A 22,475-nucleotide genomic window follows, 5' to 3' on the forward strand; every position below is an offset into this window, starting at 1 on the left:
TGGCAGCCATAAAGGGAAGAGCTGCTTTTGCATTGTTAAGCGGAGTTGACGGGCCGGAATATTCACTTTGTACGGCATATAGTTGTTTACTCGGATCTTTCATCGCTGTTGTTGCCTGCAGGAGTATTCTGCGGCCTTCCACAGCCTACCAGAGGCTGTTTCTTTGTTTGGTCTAGCTCGTAGAGAGAAGTCCCCTCTTCACTAGGAAGAGAGAATTAAGCTTGTACCTTCTACTATTTCTTATCATATGGATAGACGATCAAACAGCCCAAATCTAGATGGCGCTATCGAATTTGAGTCTCTTCAGACATCATGCTTCTGTCTCTCTTGGGGTTGTACATGGGTTGAGGGTACTTTCTAAGACTGTACAGATATTTCGACATCAACCGTCTTACAGCTTGAGGACGATCCAGTCCTGCAAGAGGCCGGGGTTTTTCTTTTGCAACGCGCCCAACATCCCGCCGACAGGGCCCTGCAGCTGCCCACCATCCCGCCACAGCTTAGCTCCCGCGTAAGCCTGGACGAAGCCCTCGGGCCCGGAGACCACGAACACGTTCTTCCCCGGCGCGGCCGCGCCGGAGGCGCACGCGCAGTCGTCATGCTTGAACTGGCCCCGCTTCCCGGCGTTCGGAGCGCCGTCCACCATGCCGACGTGCGCGGTCTGCGAGTGAAACTTGCAGCCCTCGACGGCGTGCGTCAACGGGGGGCAGAGGGATTGCCGAGCCCTCTGGGGCCGGGCTGCGTCAGGGCAGCAGCCAGGTCCGAGTCGCGGACGGCAGTGCCCTCTCGGTCTACCACGACGCGAATATCTAGCCTGTCGCCGAACTTATCCTTCAGCGCGAGGAGCTCCCTGCTCACCGGCGACGGGCCCATGGTTTCCAGGGTCAGCGCCTCGGCCCGGATGGCAGAGCTGGAGCCGGAGGCGGAGCCGCCCGCCGAATGGTTGGAAAGGGGATTCCAGCTCCACCAGGACGCCGTCCCAGTCGGCGGCGCGTCGCCGCCGCCCTGCTGGATCTCGTCGCGGCTTCGCACGGCCCAGAAGATTGTCATGGACGGCGCGCCGGGGAGGGGGAGTACGGCGTGCGCGGCCTGCAGCGCGCTGGCGATGCCCGTGCCGCCTGCGAGGAACACGACGCGGTCGCCTCGCCCGCCGAGGCGCGAGCGCAGGTCGAACTCCCCGTGAGGGCCGCGGAGCTCGACGGTGTCTCCCGCGCCTCCGTCGGCAGCGTGAGGGGACAACCGGCTGAGGTACGTCGAGACCTCGCCGCCTCGCACCGCGCGGACGTACAGCCTCAGCGTGTCCTCGTTCGCGGCCCCGGGCGGCGGAGGGAGGGGCGTGTATTCCCTCGCGACCTGGATCTGGGGCTGCTTGACTTCCACGCACCACAGGTCAAAGACGTTCCACAGAGAGGCGACGCCGGGTAGGCTGCTCGCGGGTGCTTTGAGGGTCAGGATGAAGGAGGTCGGGGAGACCTGCTCGCGGGCAACGACGGCGAATGGGATGAACTTGCGCGCGGACCCGAGAATGGTCTGCTCGGCCGGGTCGGTGGAAGTGGGCGTGGAGGGGAAGAGCCATTGGGAGTCCCAAGCGACGCCACCTATTACGAAGAGGAGTAGAAGGGGGAGGTAGCGAGGGCTTATGAAAGATGATGTTTGTGATGTTTCGGCAAGGGAATTCAGGGTGGCTGCGTTGGGTGCCGTGGACGTAGTAAACGTGGACGTGGACTTCAGACGGCGATGAGAGGCGGCGAGTGTCTTTGGCAGTGCTCTTCCGCGATGCAACGCGAGATCTCTATGCCTGAACTGAGAGCTGTAGAAATGCTGTGACGTATGAGGGGAGGACGCCACAGTAGTTGGTGTTGCGGACCGGGATGCAGCTGCGGCGGCGGCCGAGACAGCCCGGAGCTGACGCTGTGAGTGGGTAAGAGCCCGGCCGGCAGGCGGCCGTCGCATAGCCACACCTGCTGCGGATGCTAATGCCGGAGAGCCCATCATTGGATTACGCGCCCTGTTCCAGTCTTATTGCCATTTGAAAGTCGTGTACATTATTCAGAGCGATGAAGTCGTGAGAGGCGCCAAAATTAATGATGATGAGAGCTTCAAGTGGACTAGTTTCGCCTGGCAAAGGATATGTGCACGGTCACGTGAGCCGAGTTGGCAGCATCGACCCCTGAGGAGACTCGACACGAGTAACAGTTTTCATCGATATACCATTTAAAGCCTTTTTTTTTGTTTTTTTTTTTTGTCTCTGAATTTAAGCCAATGTCTTGTAATTTTCCTACCCAGTATTCAGGAACCGCTGGGGTTTTGGCTGTTAGTAGCGGATGAGAAGACTCTTGCCATTTGGCTCTGCAATAACGCAATATATGTGGGACTTCTTTGCTCAATTCGATCCGACCACATTATTTGGCAGATCTTTTTGATATTCTCTGTGAGTCTGAAGTCGAGAAAGTACTGTTTCTGTTAGTATGTCAATTTGATATTTTCGTCTGACCGATTACCCTACTTCCGGGCTTCCCTAAATGCACACTGATGCTCCATGGTAGTGAAACAGACGCGCGTCAAAGGAACCTTTGAAACGACACGAATCTAGCCACTCTGCGTCACTAAGAATCAGTAATATCAGGCTTGTTTCGTCGAGCTTTGCACGACAGCCGATGATGGGCGACGGGTAGGAATCTCCATAGGTCATGAATTAGGGCTGCGTCATCTTATTGAATTAGAACCTTCTATGGCCAATTCTCTGAAGTAACAAGGGTAGATGACTGGACCAGTATGGCAGGACACCCATCCTGGGGGTACAATGTTGTAAGATTGTGAGACCGAAGCAGAGTTTAACAAGACCCGGAATGGAACGTCATATCCCGTAACTCTTGCTGTGTATCTGGTGTACGAGTTCCCATCAAGTCTAGCCCTTTGGCCCAATACTCTAGGGGAGATATCTCACCCCACCATCTGTTATACATTTAGCTCCTATACATCGGCTGCGCTATTCCAACACGGCGTCCCTTCACAGCCTCAGTATCTTCCGGTTCTCGTCGATGCCGCCGCGGAACATGTCGGCAATCACCCTGCCCTCAAGGACCGTCTCTTTGACGATCCCCTCGACGTGTTTCGGCTCGACCCTTCCATACCAGATCCCCTTTCCGGCGAGCGGGTGCGCCTCGCCCCCCTTCGCCCGCAGACCCGGCGGTATGTACACAATCACGTTGCCCGCAAACTTGTGCCCACCGATGTGGCTGATCAGCCCGACCCTCGCCGATATTCCCCCACGCCCCGCCGTCTCTCTACCCTCGGGCGGCCCGATCTTCTGCACCTCGCCCCCGCTCTCGTCGACCTCGATCGGCCCCCTCGCGACGTCGACTCCGGCCCCCTCGAGCCGCGCCTCAAACTCGTCCCGCAGAACAGGGCCCATTACGCCGCACCGCATGTCCCGTCCGCCGTGCCCGCACACCAGAACCAACACGTCCGTAACATCTCGCACGCCATACAGCAGCGACCGGTACGCCTCCTTGCGCGTCAGCCGGTCGCGGTGGATCGGCGACAGGCCGTCGTGCATCGGATGCAGCGTCTCCGGGAGGAGGTACCCCTTGGCGAGCGCCTGCACACTGTCGAAGCTCACGCGCGGCAGGAAAGGCACGTACTTGAAGCTCGGGAGCAGGTAGGCGCTCGTCGTCTGCAGCTCGCTCCGCTTGGGCGTGGACGAGGGGAACGAGGCGTTGAGGACCGAGATGTTGTGCCATGGCTGTTGTTGTGGGAAAGTTCACTTACCGTCAGCCAGTCTCTTCTCTTGCCTGGTGTAACTCGTACTAATAGGGGGTGCTGCCCAGCCTTTCGTCTCCCTCCGAAAGCTAGCAACTCTGCTGGTGCTTTCCTTATGACTCCTAAGGAGAGTATACTCCTTCCCGGATACACAAACAAACACACACACACACACACACACGCAGACAGACACACACACATATATATACATATATGACCGGGGAAGAAAGAAAAAAACCAAAGAAAAGAAAAGGAAACAAACTCACATCGCTGTACGTGCCTCCACGCCCAAACAGCTCCTTCAAGTCGGCCGCGAGGTTATCCCCGCTGTTCTCCTCCTCGATACGCGACGCCCAGTCGTCCTTTCCCGTGCACACGAGTACCTGCTCCGCGTACGCCGACATGACACCGTTGAGCGGGGCCTTGCGGTCGATCTCGAGCCCGTCTGGCATAGCCGGGGTCGCGGCGCACTCGCATGTCGGCGAGGGGCACGTCGGGACGAGCTCAAACGGCGGCGGAGGACCCGAGGGCCGGGCCCGGGGTTGGGGCCCCGACTTTTGTTTCGACGACGACGACGACGACGACGACGACGACGACGACGATGACCTTGTGGTTGCGGCAACTACGCACGGCGACACCAGGAGTGTGACCGGACACGAGTTCACCATACGGCGGCCCCGCGCAAGGCGCAGCATGGCTCTTGGCGCGGAATACATCTACCGCGGTGCGGCTTCGCCTAGAGGAAAAGAAAAGTAGGATTGCTGTACTCGCCTGCGGACGTTGCACGCCGCACGCTGTGTACTGGGACGTCGAAAGTGTCAGGTACTACGGTATCTCAGTCACTAGAGACGCTGTGCTCCCGCGTTTAGAAGCGATGAAGTGTGTTGGCTGTCTTTCTGTTTTCTTTTTCTTTTACTTCTTACTTTTTTTTTTCTTCTGGGCACACACAGGTAGGTAGATAGAGCATGACCACCAGCTACTCATTTCGGCCTCTCGGCGGTCACAGGGAAATAGCAAAGCCTTCTGCCAATGACATAAGCATGTGGCTTATGTAATGAAACAGCCCCGTTAAGAGTTTGTCCGCTGGCCTGCGCGACGTCAAAACAGGCCAGCTGGTGCTTACTATGTGAAGGGGATGCATGCAACCCAAGGTGGGATCTGCGATAATAGATAATCGACAATTGATAATCGGTAGCTACTAAACAATTTCGCTAGTTGGAACCTTGGAGGATGACAAGAAGAAAACCAGTCTCGGGAGCTTGGCAACGGACACGGACACGGACACGGACTTTGCAATGGCGCCGGCGTTGAACGGGAGTTAGACGGAGACAAGCAAGACCGGAGGGAAGAGGCAAGGCGGGGTCCGTCAGGTTCATTAGTGTATCTTAGATGCGTATTGAGTTCGAATCAAACACAGGGTACACTACCTAATTCAATATAAGGTACTTCCCCGACAATAACCGGCTCCATTGGCCGATAACTAGGGACCACTTCTGATGGGCGTTGGTATCCGCACAACTGATACATCGTGGCCTGCCTGGCCCCTCCGTCAGTTCGGGTACCGCCGGTGCTTACTTGCCAGTTCCTTGCTTGTTGCAATGTCAATGTCACGGAAAAACGCCTTCCCCCTCCAGTCTCCGCTTGTTTTCAGGGGAGGGAGGGGGTGAGGAGGAGAGTTCCACCCACCCTCGGATCCGAATCGCGGGTGTTGACCCGCGAGCAACCTAGCAAGAAGGACTCTGCACGGTGCTATTTGGCCAGTTCGGGCGAGATAGGCGCCGATAGAGGAAGAGCGCAGGTGCACGCGCACGGTCAGGGTGTTCCTCTTTCGCATCGTCATAAGGTCGTTCTCACGCGTTGGCCCCTTCCCCCTCCCTCAATCCTTGAACCTTTCTCTCCCCTTCTAAGCATTCCACGGCCATGGAAGGGAACACGAAAGCGAGAAAGCGAGGGGGGCGATTCGAGTGAGGAATTGCGGGCCCAGAGCCTCCTCCTTCGATTTCAACATTCCAGCGCACAATTGACCGTCACCTTGGGCAAGGGGAGAGGAGCAGGGAGGCAGGCAGTTGCCAACGACATCCATCTCGTGCACGCAACCCAGAAGCTCCGACCAACATGAGGCCGCAGAGTCTCTGCGACCTTGGAGCACGGCACTTCAGCAGGACTCGGCTTGGCGATCACGGCAATTACAGCGGCACACGTAGAGTGCTCCATAGGAGTCAAATCACACAGCCCCCGTATCCGTGTAGTCGCATAGCGCCCGTCATGGCTCGAGCTCCGAGATGGGATGTCTCGCTGAGTATCCGTATTGGGGGAGAATAGACTGTGGTTGCGGCGGAGCATGTACCTAGATTGCCAAGGTTGGCGGAGACGGGTTCGCGAAATAAATTACGTTGAGGCTCTTTCAGTGTCAGCGAGCGACACACACAGAAAGGAAGAGAGAGAGAGAGAGAGAGAGAGATGACGGTGGCAGGGGGGGGGATGAACCATGCCGCACCCCCTTCCGCTTCTTGCCTCTCATGTATTTTGGCTTCCAAAGATGCCGGCCTCCTCCAGAAGGATTTCACAAGCTCCAGCAGCTGGAGCCAACAAGGTACCATGGTTAAGTCAAACAAAAACCGGCTTGTCCCCTCCCTCCACCCCCTTTCCCCTTCCAGCTCCCCTCGTCTTGGCAGCAGAAGTTATCGAAACAATACGGCGCATATCACATCTCCTTTCCATGCAGCACCGCGAGATTGGGCTCCCCACCGGAAAGACACCTTTTCTCCACGACCGGTGAGTAGTAGTGGCATGCCTTGCGCAGGTTTTTGGAAGGGGGGGGAAGGTGTTTTTTTGCGTGGTCCGCCACACCGGTCCGACGACCCGTTGAGCGCGTTGGTTCGCTTCCAACGCGGGTGCCAAAGGCCTAATCGCTGTGGCCGGCCGGCCCTGGATGGAGAGGGGAGAGGGAGTGAGAAAAGTCAGTCAACAACCCCTGGCTCGTATCACCACCGTCAGCGTCGCTGCATGGTAGGGTGGCAACACACAGAAATGTTCTCCCGAAGGATCGTGGCAGCCGCCGCCGCCGTCCCATCTGACCATGCATCTTCGTGTCTCTCGCTTCCGTCTGCCTCCTTGCGCAGGTATACCTGCCGACCGACGCACCCCCCCCCCCCCCCCCTAACCCCCGTCCGAACTCTCATGTATGTACCAAAGTACAGTTGCATCCCGACATAGTTGGACTGGGATACCCTGCCCTCAGCTCCAGCCATCATCTCTCATACAATCACAGGCTCTGCCCCCACTCTCCCCTCAGAAACATCCTCTTTTCTCTATTGATGGAGAAGCTCTTTGACAGGTCGTAAAAGCAAGTTGTCACGTAGGGTTGGTTATGATAGACACAAGGATTCAGGTTAGCATTAGTGATGAACTTATGGCTACAATTAGAGTCAGGAATGAGAATTAGGGTTCGCATATTTGTAGCTAGGGGCAGGATAGCTAGGTAGAGCAGGGTACCACATACCGTTGGGAAGCCGAACCGACGCATGCCGCATGCCGCAGGCCGCAGTCCGCATGCCAGTTCTGCGGCCAACCTGAGACGTGCAGACAGATCCCTTCCAGTTCTGCAGTGTTCACGATGCAAGGGATGCCCATAGGGCAGAAGGGTACGCAGTAAGCTGAGGGTACTGCCAACTCTTTCTTTTTTCATATTGGCCTCGTGTTGCTTTTGTAGCTCTCTCCCCCTTCTCGCTATGCGTGTCTCTGCTACTGTCAAGCCCTATAGACTGACTTGTTTCCTCGTATTAATGTCCTCATGTACAGGGTATATGTAGTGTTACATAGATGAATGTTCAGGCAATGTGAACAGAAGGACATGACGTGCCACATTTGGCAATCGCCATATATGCTTTTTTTTTTTTCGACACTCCACGTGTCTTCGGATACACCCGAAAAAAGAAAGAAAAGGAAGAAAAAAGAGAAGGCCCAAATACCAACCTAGACGCCATAAATGCAGGACAGGTACAGAAGAATAAAAGCAAAAGTCTGGTGCTGAGGAGGCCGTTAACTCCGCGTATATATAATATCCATGAATTTTCCGAATGTTGCGCCCATAGGCTCCTCCATCTGCCAGCAGTTCCCCAGAGGCAGCTTGCTGTCCTCTTTATCGTCTATGTTGAGGAAAACCTTGCCCCCCGCTAGTGATACGTCCCCGGGTTGGCAGTCACGCAAAAGCCTCAATGCGTCTTGTCGATGTTCCAAGGCCACTAGGTGGGCTCGTGCTTCCTCCCAGACTGTACTTGCGGCATCGACTACGGCACTCGCAATAGCCAGTCGATCCAAAAGGACCGAGACTTCCGAGAAAGAGCCCTCGGCAGTGAGTACGTCGGCGGCTTCCAGGATGACGTAGCTCATGAACGGCGAGGGTGCGCCCAATGGGGTTCGTCTGGCTCGAAGTAGCACTTCCAACATGCCCGTGATGTCCAGCACTCGTCTTGCTTCTTCATCTATCCGCCACAGGTGTTGCAGCCGTCGCGCCGGGGCAATACGCTCTGTGTTGCGGATGTGTCGGTGGAGCTTGATCAGGCCGTGGTGGTACGGAAGGTGAATTGTAAGGAACGTACTAAGAGTTCCATCCTGAGCAGCCAATTCCATATTGCCGGCATTGTAGGTAAATCGCTCCGGAAGAGACTCCTGCCAGCCGACAAACATTTTTGTGGTGCTTTCGATGAAGGCAGTGGTACCGCCGTCCACAGAGGAACACTGGGCGGATCTGTATGTATTAGCCATAACCTCCGCCCAAAGGTTGACTAGCTGAACAAGATAAGCTGATAGTGCCAAAGGCTCGTCAGCCAACTTGGATGCGCTAGGCAATTGTGTCGACAAGAACGGGACCTGTGACTCTTCTTGCTTCTCAAACACCTCTGCTTCGCACGGCAGCCGGATGAAGATATCTTTGGGGTTGAGAAAGCTCAGACGGTTCGGAGATACGCCGTTGAGTCGTTCGAGTACAAAACACGCCCAATAAGTCCGTCTTCTACTTTCCGCAAACCCTGCTCTGTTCAAGCCGCAGGGGAACACTGCCAGATGCGCTTCCATCGATTTGTCGAGTTCTAGATTCAGTTGCAGGTACGCGGCCGTCGAGATAGCTGCACTCGACATGTCGCTTGCTTCGGTCGGGTTGGACAGGGACATGTAGTAAAGCGCTAGCAGGAGACGGGCTTGCACTAGTTGGAGGCCGGAGGCGGCACGCTGCTGCGCATAGCAGGCGACTTGGGCATATTCGTGGGCGGCTCGTTTGGGCCCGTTCAACAAGGCAACGCCGACGGCGAGGATGCTATAGGTGAGCATCATGTCTTCTGGTGACTTTGTATGAGCATTATCGATCACCCAGGATTTGAACGGTGTCTCAGGCAAAAGCCAAGGGCCAGGGTGCTGTCGGTGTGTACGAAGAAGGAGGAGATTACGGGGTTAATTGACTGAGGGTCGGAGACGTACGGATCTGATTGCCATGCTCGGTTCAACACGTCCTCGTGAATACGAGGGAGCTCAATTGGCTGGCGGTGCTGCCAAGAGATGCTTGCCTTGGCCGTCTCGGCTGTACGGCTAAATGACGCCGGAGGCTCGTCCCTCGTTGAGAGGTAAGAGTCGAAACCCAGACGCATCCTCTTATGAGGCATCGAGGGCTCTGGGCTCGGTTGCCGGTATGTTGTACGCGGGGAGACAGAGGCACTAGAGTTACTGCCGGGCCGGTGCATGTCGTTCGGATTGGCCGAGCCTCCCAACCGTCGCACGTCGTCTGTCTCTGCGGGAGGCGTTGATGGAGACGTGTTGTGGCCGCCTCGTGGTCTGTAATTCGGTTCTTGTCAGCACAATACGCCGCAAAGGCCAAGAGCTCAACATCGACGGGAGCCCGCATCGACGAGTACTCACGCGTTCTTGAATTTGCAGACGCGGCCAAATTTCTCGCATTGCACACAGCGAGGGTAGTCCGGGTCACACTTGATCTTCTTCTCTCTGCAAGTGACGCACGCAATCGCTAGCCTCTTTCTCGGCTTTCCAGCCTTGGTCACGCCCCAGTGGGCATTGACCGCCTCGCCATCAATGACAGTCTTGCAGTGGCTACCATCGTCGTAAAAGTAGCACATGCCCTCTCCTGGCACTTCGGCAGCGCGGACAAACCGAGGAAGAAAGTGGGTTCCCGTCCAGATCTTGGGGCCGAGGCCATCCTTTGACGGGACCCCCTCTGAGCCCGCCGTGCTGGTTTGCGTCGGTGTATGCATGAGACCGGACCCGGATGAGGGGCAGTGGTCTCGGTAGAGAGACGGGTCGTTGTTGCTGGGATATTGATATCCCATTCTGTCATGAGAGGCTTGTAGGGAAGGATGGCTCTCTCTGGACACGAGGGCATACTCGTGCTTTGCTGTCTCGTTGTGCATCGACCATTTGTTACTCAAGCCAGCGTCGGATCTGGACTCGGGTCGCACATGTTCTGACTCGTGGTATCTTGGGGATCCGGGTCCCGAGAAAGAGTGAGACAGCCCATGCAACGCTTGCCTCTCATGGTCGTATTTCGCTTCATAGGTACTGCGCGGCTGGGACATGGCCGGTGAAGTTTCCTGCGGAGGGAAGTATGAGGTGGAATAAGAACGATCCCCGTGAGGCTGTGGTATGCGCGGCCGGTCCAGAGGAGATGTCGCCGGGTATGTGCCGGGTCGGTCGGAAGAGGGCGAGTGCAAAGGTCTGACTGAAGACGGCGGTCCAAACAGGCTGCTCAATGAAGGTAGTTGCTGCCGAGGGGCACCTTGGGCCGAAGTCGTACGGCTCGGGCCATCTTCTAGGCTCTTTCCAACAGTCGACATGCCGGCCGCTGAGCCATGCTCGTAGTTGGACATGGGAGGAAAGGTGAAGCCAAATCCGGGGTTCCAAGGTCTTTCCGCTGGAGGAGATGATCTGGAAGAGTAGGAGGATGAAGAAGGGCTAACCAGCCCAGGAGGAGAGTCTGGGGCGGCCAAACGAGAGTGAGGTTCCAAAGCTAGAAAACCCATTGAAAAAAAAGCAAATTGATGCCGCAGACGGTAGGGCCGCTGGGCATTGACGGCCTGGTACAGTTTGGAGTGCAGTCAACTCAATGTACACGTGGTCGAGAGGATGGAGGACTATATGGATAGAATATGCCGCTGAAGTCCAGAGTCGACCGGGTAACTTGCTGGCACACTGCTGTTATTAGAATCTGTATACCACGGCCGGGGTGTGCTGAGAGAGAAGCTGTTGACCAAGATCCGGGAGTTCGATCAGAAAGACTCTTTCCAAGGGACGGCCTATCGATCCGATTTTGGCGGCTTCGACGTGTTTGTAACAGCACGGTTGTATTACTTGTCCGTTCGTGTGGTTGGTTCGGGAAGTGAAGACGTGAAAGAAGAAGGGCAGAAGAAAGTGACAGTGAGCAGGATGATGGAGACGGGTGGCTTTTGAGTAGTTGGGCAGGCGCAGAGAGCGCCTCGAGGTATGCATATCCAATCCACCTACTTGTACACACATGTTCATAGGAGCTGCCCCTCCCCCCCTTCGGCTACACTTAGGGTAACAAGCTGCAAGAGAGATACACCGAGGGGCCAAAAGGAGACGCTAAGGAAGAGAACCAACAACCTGGATTGGCTTGGCTCATTAGATTGGGGAAGGGAGCCGGAAGGGGGCACCGATAGAGTGCTGCAAGTGTACAGGACGGGTAAGAAGTACCGTTCGTTCTAGGCGCACACACGTGCGGTGCATCTTACATGGCCCTTGCCCGCGTCTCCGCCATCTGTTCGGCTTGACAAGGTAGGGTGGGAGGGGTGAAGAGGAAGCTAATCCAACCTAGCGCCTTGTCGGGACCGACGGCATGGCGTGTGTGAGAATCGCCTTGTCGAGGGTAAGAGGAGGGAAGCAGAGCTTTCACTACGTATTCCGAAGGCACAATTCGCATTCCGTCCAAGCATTAGCCTGACGGATAGGGCCTGTACCCAGTGTCGCAGTATAATAAGGCACAGCGATGGCAGGACGGGGCAGCTGGGTCCAGTTATGCTCGATGAGGGAATCCTGGCTGCATCCTTGCAAGGGTTCGAGTGAGAGTGGATGACCGGGGGGGGGGTGTTCACGCTGTGGAAGGTGCATCGGAGGGGGGGGGGGGGGGGGTGGAATATGGGGATCAAAGAGGAGAGAAGCCGCGAAGGGAGGGCAGCCGGTAGAGTCGACACCCTAAGAAGGCTGGGTCAGGGAAGTGGGGGGGGGGTCTTGAGCTAGGGATCCTTGAAGGTATGGGGGGCGGGAAGGATAAGACGGGGAGATGACCAGAAGGGAAAACGTGCGAGGCATGGTCTAGGCTGTGGAAGGGCAATATCAAGTGACGACGTTGTTACTGAAGACGACGGAAGGACGGCACCGATCCTTCCTTAATTTTCTGTCGTGCAGATGATTTTCGATGTCAAGGATGAGATGAGACGGTGTTGTTGCTGATGTACAGGTACATAATAAAGTTTGATACCAGTTCACAATTCGTACCGAGTGTCCTCATCATCTTCGCGGTCCCCAAATTTGAGTGACAGTATAATCAATGCTTTGACGTATAAAATCATAAGGACATATATATGGAGTCACCGGACGAGTACACCGGGGGCGATGCACGGAGGAAGATAAAGAGAAGGAGGAGGAGGAGCAGGAGGAGGAGGAGGAGGATGTGGTGGTGGTGGTGGTGGTGGAGCAGGAGGAGCAGGAGGCGGCTGGCTACCTTCCTTGTGTCATTATTTCGTCTTCTCCGGCTGCTGGAACATCGCAGGATGCGTGATGAGGGTTAAAATTCATTGCCGCGATCCACCCAGGGTGAGCCCGGATGGCGAAACGGACGTAACGGGATAGGGCTCCGACTGCCTCAAGAGAGGGGGGGAAAAATAACGAGTAGGCCGAATCGGGTGTTGGTTCAGTCCAAGAGAGGCGGTTGTGGATCTCAGCGCGGGGTTGGAGTGCTCGACCAACCGTCATGTCAACCTGGAGGAGGCCAGCCTGAGCATTACCTACGTACATAGTGCAAGTAGGTACGTAGGCAGGTAGGGAAGGTACGTAATCGGGAACAGGCGAACTCTACCTACCTAGGCAGATGGAGGCTTCAGCTGACGGCACTAAATTCGCGTCGAGCCTTGGTCTTAATGTGGTCTAAATGTGGTCTAATCCGTACCGCATAACAGGTAACCAGTAACACGACTGCGGCGTCACAACACAGCGATGCAGGGCCGGCGGCCCTTTTTGCTAATGTGCCTCAAGACCGGGGTTGTTGAGCGCCATGAGGCAACGCGTGCAGGTTTGAGTACGTAGGAAAAGAGAAGGTACCTCACCGTCTGGCTTGGATGCAATTGGCATCGAAGTACCTTATTTACCTGCCCGTCTTGGGGGGCCTAGAGCAGTTCTTGCAACGTCCTTGTGGGGTCCACGAGCAAGCACAAGGTTGGCCCCCCCCCCCCCCCCCTGCAGCGATATTAGAAGCTAATAAGACGCGTCCGGCATGTCTTCATTAGGTCAATCCCATCGCCCTGGGTACACCGTGACAGTATAGAGGGCTGTGGAGATCTGGACCGGACCGGACCAGTTCAGGCCTGCAGCCGGCAGCGCAGTATGCAGCAAAGGGCAGAGAGGGTGCATACAGAGGGCAAGGTCAGCTCAAGTTAGGGAAGACATCTGGGCGCTGAGCAATCAAGTTTCGCACCGACGCTTGCCGAGGGCACTGGACAAGGCCTGCATCGGTCTCGGTTTTTGGTATGTCAGGGAAATAGAGTGGCCCATGTTTGTGCTGTGTCTTCTCCTGTAGCCGTAATGAACTGTGCCCCCAAACCAAACGAGGTGGGCAGGTTCTTTTGCTCTGCGAGCATGTTGACCCCTGTAAGAGTGGCGTGAGAGGGAGGGAGGGAGCTGGCAGGCTGTCAGTGCCTGCCGGTACCGACGGCAGAATGTTCGCCTTGGCGGCGGGTTTGGCAGCCTCCCAGTCTTGTACGAAGTACCGAAGATCATCTGGCAGTAGGATGTTTTGTGTGTAACGAAAACCATTAGCGACAGCGCTGCCTTGTCCTTCGTTCCCTCTTAGCGTCGAGGCCCTTTCTGTGTGTGTGACCGGGGATCGATCAGTCGCCCCTCGTTCGACCCCGTCGTCGGTCGTTATCCGTGACGCCGAGCTCGAACGAGTCTACCTGACCCTCGGGGGTCCCTTCGTCACGGAAACCGGCCGGTCGTCTCTTGTTTCTGCATTGGTGCAGTCATTGATTCAACCCGTAGAAGCGTGGCAGCCTGCTCCGTACTCATGATCTTGGGCCAGGCAAAGAACCAGCAGGAAAAAGAAGGGATCGTTGTTCACCCACAGTGTCACACCGGACCGGCCGACGCCGTGGTCTTTCCGGGGTTGCGTTGCATCGAAAAGTCGATACACGGAGTAGTTGGGTGTAACTTGGAGTGAAATGCAGGGGAGCCGTTGCTTAATAGCGCAAGTGTCGTCAACGTGCACCAGCTTGACCCCGTTTTCCTCCAACAAGCGTCTTCTCTGCCACCTCCGTGCTGAGACAGGCTCTGGTCTGCGCTCCATGGAGGCGCCGAATTCGAAACGGGACGGATGAATTGGCCAGGGACTGATAAGCGCAGAAGATATCATGGCGTCGTGGGCAGGCAAGAAAAAGGTCGGCGATTCTCAACCTACTATTCCCTCCCTTTTTTGAAGATGAAATATGGTAAGAAGCGGACGTGGATATTGGTGTCGAGTACTTTAATGTACTCTACAGCACCGAGGTACTATGTACCGGTAGTGGGTTGGGGGAGGTAAGAACCGACTTACCTTGAGCTAACGAGGTGGTGGAATATGGAGTTCCGTCGGTACGTACTGTATGGAATGCAGTGGACTGCCTCCCTACCTACCTCTAGCCTCCAGGTACCTAGGTAGTGTGTAAGTACCTCGATATCTATCTGTACCTACCAACCTGAGCGAGGAACCAAGGATACGTACTTTCACAGCGGCTCTTCGACAAGGAAGGCGGAAAATCCTCCTTTCCCTCTTGATATCTTTGTGTTATCCGCGCTCGATACCTATGGATCTTCCTGGTCCTTTCACCCCACTTCCGTAGGCGGTGGCTCAGCAAGCCATCAAGCTCAACAAGTCTACTTTGTAGACCACTGGGCAAGGTACTATGTAAGGTATAAGTGTTTAAGAAGGCAAGGCAGCTAGCTGCAGGTCCCGTAGGGTGGCATCAAACCTTAAGCATGGTTGATGATCACATATGCCTGGTGGTCGTTGATGCCTGTCAAGATGAGCTGTTTTTGACATGTGGGCGTGGAGATGGATGCACATAGATAGACTTGGGTGGCCGACGACCATTTCTCAACATAGGGGGCCGGCTCCCGTCTGACGGAAACCCTATCTATCGTTTGTCCATTCTGGTACCCGACCTCGCAATACCAGGCATCGTAAGATAGAAGAGACGAAGGACCGGGTTCCATTTGTGCATTGCATTACCCATATCTTGTCCAAGGATTCAAGACCCGTGATTCGAGCTCCATTGTCCTCTACCTCGAGTCGGACAACAAGTGCAGGCTCTCCTGCGTAGCCGGGCAGGGCTCCTCACCGGGGCACCTCCCGGAACTTCAGTCCTAGCATGGATGCTGCTCAATGGGGACTCGCCAACCGTGAGCGAGTGGTTCCAACAGTTCTATCCGTATGCATTGTATATTACGACGTCCGTCGTCACCCCGCCTCCGCCCCTCTCTTGTTTCTCTTTTCACTTCGCCTCTTCTGCCAAGCACCCGAACGATTACAAGCAATTGGACCCGAGATTATCTCTTTAAGTGGGAAGTGTCAGCTAAGAGCAGGCGAGATGCCCAATGTCCCTGCCCATAGGTCAACGAAACGATTGCCTCATTCGGGTTTAGGCATTTTGCGGGGCTACTCTCGTCGGTGGGGCCGACTCCGGACTTTAGCAGCACGAATCCTGCGCCGCAGCAGGGCGTAGGTGCAGCCAGTTGTTCTATCTTGGTTGCGTTTTCGGTATGTTTGGGTGTTACCTCACTATTGCCGTTGACGAAACAGTGAATATTGGTGGAAGACGGGGGTAGGTTATGTGTGCAAGAAGCTCAAGCTCTGGTGTTACCTAGCATACCGTCCTTCCCACGTCCTTAACAAGGGTGCGATCAACGCCAAGCCATCTGTGGCATCTCTTGTTTTGACGTGTAGTGTACTCGGACGCACGCGAATTCCGTTCCCTCTGGCGGCCGCTGCCAATAAAGACCAAGCAGGCAAGGGTGGGCGATATGAATACTTCTTCTGGCGGCTTAAGCACGTCACCTCGGCTTCCATTCTGCGGCGTCTTGTCAGCACATCGGCCCCGGGGTAGCATTGCGTCGTATTGTCTTGTTGGTGTGCAGTTACACTCAAGATTCCTTAGGTAGGCAGTTATGGTTCTCGCAAATGATGGGTAGGAAGACGCCTCCGCCAGTGGGGAATGGTTCCACTAAAGGACACAATGTGGCCTGTGCCAATTCGGACAGACATACACATACGCATCTACTCCGTATTCCCGTCACGGGTACCGAGGAGAAGAGGCTAGAACGGGGTAGCGAGTGGTTGCTGAGACTGCCAACTGCCGTCCTCGTGCCATACTACAGTACTTCGCGGGCGTTACTGTTTCCACCTCGTCAACCGCTCCGCGCCCGTATCCGCCGGGCTTTGCAAGGATAATGGTGATAGGGGTGGACGACTCCCGCCTGGCGAGAAGGAAAGTTGCGATGGCCTAGATAAACGATTGCAGGGGGATACTGGAGGAAAGAGGGACTCTCATTCCCACTCGTGGATCCCGCCGTATCTTGTGCTCTCACCACGAATTCGCATATTCACACACAGCGTACCTGCCTAGGTGGTACCTTGGTTGGTGTTGGAAATGTAGCTTGCCTCGGGCAACACTCCTCCCCCCATCTTCTTCACCCCCCCCCCCCCCCCCCATGCTGTTGCCAATGGAAGAAGGTACACTGCACGTACGAATGAATACCTGCCTACCCGATAGCGAATGTGTACATCGTAGGGCCTGCATCACCTCCTCAAAGCCGAGAGCTCCCCTCTTTTTCGTGCTTACTTCCTTCCCTGTCGATGGAGCCGAGTGGAAAGCCGCCTCCTGATCCTTCCTTCCTATTTCCAGAGTGGAATTGTCTCCTGATCTCACAGGCCTAAATTCCAGGATTCCGGATTTCTTCTTTCGAGATCACGGCTAGTTTCATAGGCAGGCACTACGGGAGTCTAGACGGCCCTTCCCTTTTCGATCCTACGTGGTACTGTGACTTTAGAGTCTTCATGTCTTGGGTAAGGCTATCTTCCTGCCTTCCCACCTGTGTATGTATGTACTTCTTTCCTCGGCTTAGGCACCTAACTAGGTACCTCGGTAGGCTTAGCATTTACCTCGAGGTAAGGAAGAACGGATGAAGGCAATGTTTGAAGCATGCCTCGACAAGCTGACCTTTGCTCCCTTCACCCACTCACACCTTGACTTACCAAACATTGACATGAAAAGTAATCAGCCTTTGCAGCATGTGCCCGCACATGGCCAGAAGTACTACGAGCCCATCAAGGTCACTGCCTGCGCTACCCGAACGAACTCCCTGTCCAAACAGGAGGCTGTAGTCTGTGCGGATAAGGATACGCATCCAACGAGTTACCGGTATGATTTCGATTGAACCAACCTAATTTAACGCTCAGCTCAACCTTGGCCTGACGGACCGGCTCCCCCGGTCAACTCGCTACGTGTGCGCTTAGCCAAAAGAGAGACATTGCGCGAGACGTCGCCCCTGGCCCTTGCTGGTAGCAATTCCCGAGAAGCTGGAAATGGTTGCCTGCACCAATGGACATACTACGTATATCCGGTCCTTTTCCCGTAGGTACTCTGGAGCCTTGACCACGACACTAATAGTACACCAGCTTTAGCCAAGCTGCAAGAAATGGGCACTGGCTCAGTCCGCAGACGCTCGCTGTAGCTGCTCATCGATGTAATCTGCATTCCCGCGATCTAGTGCCAAGCTTGTCATGGATTTCCCTCCATCGCGACCGCCCTGCTCGCCTGCTCGTTGTTCAAGACTGGCCGGTGGGATATCCTTAACGCGCCCAAATAGATGAGGGTCGCAGAAGCCCCGGGGCTGGATCTCGACTTTCGACTCTTGCCCGACACTGGACTAACGTGAGCTAAGGAGTAACGGCACCCAGTCATCAGTCACTCCAATAACTCCAACAATACCAATGTCCACCATGTTACGTCGATATCAACACCGCCCCTACGCCAATGCCAATGCCAATGCTAACGGTAGCCAGCCCACATTCATCTTCGAACTCGGTAAACTAGAGAGTGCGATCAGCCCAATCGCACCGGACCATGTGGGGCCATTCTCGACGGGCTGACATGCCCCTCACAGTGCTCATGGCTAGGGTGGGGGGGGGGGGGTTGTGGATTACCTATTGGCAGGGTCTTCGGTATTATCGAAGCTAGACTAGACCGGCTTTCGACCCGCGCCCAGGGCTCACTCGCACAAGATCCAAGAGCAAGATCCGCTGTGGATTCAAGCCATCACGGCTTGATGCTCTTCTTGACTAGCACCCGTCTGCCAATGGGCCGCTCCACCTCTTCGGCACTCGAAAAGCCGCCCAAGCGCCTTACAGGAAGCCGCGACAAGTCCCGATGATGGACCAAACCACACATCATATCACCCTAAATATCGTCAGAGCCCCCCATTGCTCGGACGCAACCCCCGAGTCCCGATGCCCAAGGCGTTTCGGTCACTCACCTTGAATTACGCTACTCGTCGACTGCTCGCTCCACGAGTCATGCACCCGCGGGCTGGGCACACCGAACTATTCGCCTTCACTCATAGCGGGCTATGCCCCCAAGTGTCGCTCTCCCCCGCCCTACTCTCCCTTATCCAGGAGCCTTGGCATGTTACAGGCATCTTGTCATGCTCAACAAGATCGCAAAAATCCCTGAATCGTATCTCGGCCACTTCCTAGTGGCCGAGTAGCCGTTGATAAGGGAATGCACCGGCTTTGCCGCACAACAGACCCATTAAAGGTCACGTCGGCTGCTGTTCGCACTTCTCTACCTAGGACCCTCCGAGCGGCCGCTCACAGCAGGACCCGCGCGAAAAGATGCATTGCTGCAACTAGCTAGACGACTACCGTGGCTTCTATTGTTATCACGTAGTGTAGATCTGCTCTTCGGCCGAGGCCGCAACGTTTGGGCTACAAGCCGACTGTTGTCAACAACATACCATCATACACAACATGACAGCGGCCGTCAGTCTACTACGGATCAGCAGGAAAATGCTGCACAGACACGACGGTATTGTAACAAGAAATTGACCATGATCGCGGCCGAGGGTATTTCGTTTGCAGATCGCCTCGTCGGCAATTGACATTCCTGACTTACGCCTTGATGGGTGGGTTGGTAACGTCCGATGTATGTCTGCAAGTGCCAGCCACAACAGCAACTGCAAGCCCCAATTGCAGTGCGATCCGGGGACGCGGGAACCCATTCGTAAACCACTGCTACAGGTGTAACGAGGAACATCACTGTGCAGCGGCAGTTCTTCACCACGGATTTCTTAGTGACGTTTCGCCGCAAGGGTCGCTTCCGCTGACATGCTTTAAATACTGTCAACTATTGACAAGGTCTCCTTAGCAAGATCGACAGATTGGATTTGGGGTGTGTGGCTGGTTTTCAGTGCGGACCGGAAGCAAGCAAGCGCCCACTCGGGTTCTTTTGCGGGTAACCATGGCGCCAAAGAAGTTTACTCTTCCGCAACGTACACCGTAACGACCTGCCTTGTGCACTTCTGCAGACGGTTGGTTCAAGAGAAATTAAAGATCTTCGCCAAATTTCTCTCACAAGGGTGCAAAACATGCATGATGACAGCTTTCAGAAAGGCCGAAGGCCGAACTACAGCGAGGGAGGCGAAGAGAACATAACCGACTCGCGCGTATTACCCGATCTTGACAAGCGGCTCCGCCAACCACGAGGGGAGAGACCTTGGCGAGCCTAGGCCCATGGCATTTTCAATCCAGACGGAATGGCGGTTGAATCTTGGACGGTTGACAGCAACCTCGCTGTGCATACTTCAGCCTTCGCCCGGTAGAATTCAACACCCGTCGCGATGACAAAAGGACCGCGCTAACAACCGACGAAAATATCGCATGGCCTTCTAGAAATTTGCAGAGGCTCAGTGGCAGGGTCTGATGCAGGATTCAGGTTGATGTGTGCTACAAGGTGTAGCAACCGACCGACTTCCTCTTCGAGCTTGAACGCCGATTCCATCCTTCTGCCTCGCCATATTTGGGCCGCCGCGTTGATACGACCAAGGTTACGCCCGTAAGGGCGGGCAGGAGTTCGCTTGAGAAAACGACTCACCAAATGAAGACCGACGCAGGCCGGACGATGATAATTCAAGGTCCATTTCGACAGCGAAAGCTTTCGTATGCCATGCGTCGTCCCTCTCGTAGTATACAAATCCGAGGCGACCAATAATCACAATCTGACTGGGCACGGAAACATGTGTCTGGACATTATGTGGCTCTGCCGATCAAGATGCAGGAGCTCTTCACCACACACTTCCCCGACCACATCACATCCCCGAGGTCGCCCAACCCATTGATTCTGCGCTAATGCCGGCAACTTCGCCCTCCGTATGAAGTCGCATTGGCACCGAGATGGCTTTTGCACGACGCTCGAATGCGTATTCGGGGTGCATGAGGCACCTCATCGTACCTAGGCAGCATCTTGAGGACTACATACCTGCGCTCAAACGGCGTTGAAGTGGAAAACGTTCACGCCGATATCGTTGTTGCAATCTGGCAGCAACCAGTTTTCGTCAACCTCGAATATGCAAGGATTCTCAACCTGTAACTCTTATCTGCTCTTGAAATTGACGACTACCCTTGATTGAGCAGCCACTTCTTGTCGGTTGGGCGGAGAGAACACCCTTGCGGGTGCAATAGAGATACGAACTTGCTCTGCTGGATTGCCCAAGTTATGACAGTAACTTGCAGACACTATCAATTAACGTATGCCCAAGTCAACCTGCATTGAGCAGCAACTAGACACAATCACACTATACACAGACAATCACTGCTAGAGCAGGGCAAAGGGGGGGGTCCGTTGATTCCTGCTTGTCCTTCATTTAAGCAAGATCGCTCATCTCAACCGACAAAACAGCTGACTGGACGACACCACGCAAGCCGAGTAGTATGAACGGTTCGGATGCTACGGTAGCGAGCTGCATGGGAAATCCGTGAAAATCGGTCTGGCCAGTCGGCAGATGTCAACGTCGACGGAACCGGCGATATATGCATCCTATTCAGCCTGTACACCACGAAACGAGGTGCCACGAAGAAACTCTCAGATTTGCGGATCATCGCCACTCTTTGAGAGGACTACCGCACATGAAGCCCGTATGCTTCGACCTACTTGCCATGCACACGGGTGACAAGATAGATGGCCGGTTGCCATGTGGTAATGGTAAGGAAAAGCGGCCTTTTTTTTTCTTTCTTTTTTTGTCACCCCCGGATGCCATGTAACCTGGAGACAAGAGGATCTGGAGCCTTCACACCACCCAGCAAGGGCCGGATCGAGTTAGACTCGGCATTCCGCTCCGTCCAGCAGACAACTCTGCCTACATAGGCTAGTCACTCCATTTCCCTTCCCTTACCCCTACCATGGCATGGCATTTTGCTACGTACAACGGCTTGCCGCCGAGCGATTTTATGGGAGCCTTCTCCAGCATATCCGTCATCCTATCCTATTTTTCTCCACTCCATAATCAGGCAGCAGGATAACAGCAACAAGTGCGGCCACTACCAAAGTACTGATCAGGGTGGTAGATGTGTCGCTGACCCTCGGTCATGTTGGATCAAGGTTCTAATGAACTTTTGTGTACAACCCACGCTTCCATATTGCAATTGGTGTCCCTCTTTGATCAGCAGTCCATGGGTGGTGAATTTCACCCAACACCCCACTTGGGTAGACTCCCTGCCGGTTTTGGATAGGGGTAATGGGTGCAAACTGCACTTCTCTCTACTCGGCAATACACCTACGTCCCAGTTCATTCGATGGCGTACTAGGAGAAGAGTTTGGGGTATGCAGGTCGCTAAGGGCCGCGGTTTACTTCCTCCGTGGTGGGGGAACTGGCATCGGAAGGGGAGCAGCCATTCGTGAAGAGCCCTGGTCGACAGGGCCGCAAGTAGGACATGACTGACGGCGGCCCGGCACTTGGGTGGAGGCGCCATGATCGTCGGTAGATTGATTATACGCGCTGGTATTTTACGAAAGGACTGACCTTGAGAGCGGGCTTGGATGCCTTGCTGAATCGATTATGCCCGCCGCTGTCGGGATTTGAATTCGCCCCGACGACGGACTTGCTGAGGGCATGTCTCCCTAGCCTTGGGCGATAAGTATGTCTGCGACCCATCCATTGAGGTAATCATTCCGGTCCCTCTACGGTATGTGAGGGCGATGCTACGGTGCGGAATTCAGCATCCCTGGGATGACTGTGCCCAAAGAGGCTTCATAAAGCGAACCACGCTCTCAGTGGCTCCCACAGTTTGATCGGACGCTAGCCAACCGCCCTTGCCCATGGACTGGCACTTGCAAGGAACGCAGGCCAAGGAACGAACCAGGTGTGTATGGCTGGCTGGCTGGTGGGGGGAG

At 55.1% G+C, this 22,475-nt stretch overlaps 5 protein-coding genes across 5 annotated transcripts; all 5 read right to left on the bottom strand.

Annotated features, from left to right (window-relative positions):
* Nucleotides 1–94: 94 nt before the first annotated feature.
* Nucleotides 95–1,992, bottom strand: LY79DRAFT_683619 (oxidoreductase FAD-binding domain-containing protein; the record flags this gene model as incomplete). Its single annotated transcript, XM_060564614.1, is given in 4 exon segments — nt 95–727; nt 775–1,243; nt 1,253–1,768; nt 1,805–1,992. Coding segments are annotated over 4 exon segments (1,509 nt in total). The 3' UTR covers nt 95–391.
* A 1,018-nt stretch (nt 1,993–3,010) lies between these two features.
* Nucleotides 3,011–4,457, bottom strand: LY79DRAFT_665301 (Sucrase/ferredoxin-like-domain-containing protein; the record flags this gene model as incomplete). The annotated part of the gene is made up of 2 exons (XM_060563037.1): nt 3,011–3,745; nt 4,029–4,457. 2 exons carry the CDS (start codon nt 4,455–4,457, stop codon nt 3,011–3,013), a joined length of 1,164 nt encoding a protein of 387 aa, XP_060420258.1.
* A 3,346-nt stretch (nt 4,458–7,803) lies between these two features.
* LY79DRAFT_586291 (fungal-specific transcription factor domain-containing protein) lies at nt 7,804–10,787 on the bottom strand (the record flags this gene model as incomplete). The annotated part of the gene is given in 3 exon segments (XM_060560615.1): nt 7,804–9,174; nt 9,189–9,588; nt 9,673–10,787. The coding sequence occupies 3 exon segments, from the start codon at nt 10,785–10,787 to the stop codon at nt 7,804–7,806; spliced, it is 2,886 nt and encodes a 961-aa protein (XP_060420259.1).
* An 8,121-nt stretch (nt 10,788–18,908) lies between these two features.
* Nucleotides 18,909–19,401, bottom strand: LY79DRAFT_146955 (uncharacterized protein). The gene has a single exon (XM_060551018.1). It carries the CDS (start codon nt 19,306–19,308, stop codon nt 19,033–19,035), a length of 276 nt encoding a protein of 91 aa, XP_060420260.1. The 5' UTR covers nt 19,309–19,401; the 3' UTR covers nt 18,909–19,032.
* A 1,903-nt stretch (nt 19,402–21,304) lies between these two features.
* Nucleotides 21,305–22,158, bottom strand: LY79DRAFT_535738 (uncharacterized protein). The gene has a single exon (XM_060556540.1). The coding sequence runs from the start codon at nt 22,052–22,054 to the stop codon at nt 21,638–21,640; it is 417 nt and encodes a 138-aa protein (XP_060420261.1). The 5' UTR covers nt 22,055–22,158; the 3' UTR covers nt 21,305–21,637.
* Between the last annotated feature and the right edge of the window lie 317 nt (nt 22,159–22,475).

The sequence above is a fragment of the Colletotrichum navitas genome (genome assembly GCF_030913465.1).
Source record: "Colletotrichum navitas strain CBS 125086 chromosome Unknown LY79scaffold_2, whole genome shotgun sequence".
In the NCBI taxonomy this organism is placed as follows: Eukaryota; Fungi; Ascomycota; class Sordariomycetes; order Glomerellales; family Glomerellaceae; genus Colletotrichum; species Colletotrichum navitas.

Excerpts from the sequence above, each read along its gene's own strand:
- LY79DRAFT_146955 (XM_060551018.1), bottom strand. The coding sequence starts at position 19,308 with ATGGGTTCCCGCGTCCCCGGATCGCACTGCAATTGGGGCTTGCAGTTG.
- LY79DRAFT_535738 (XM_060556540.1), bottom strand. The coding sequence starts at position 22,054 with ATGGCGCCTCCACCCAAGTGCCGGGCCGCCGTCAGTCATGTCCTACTT.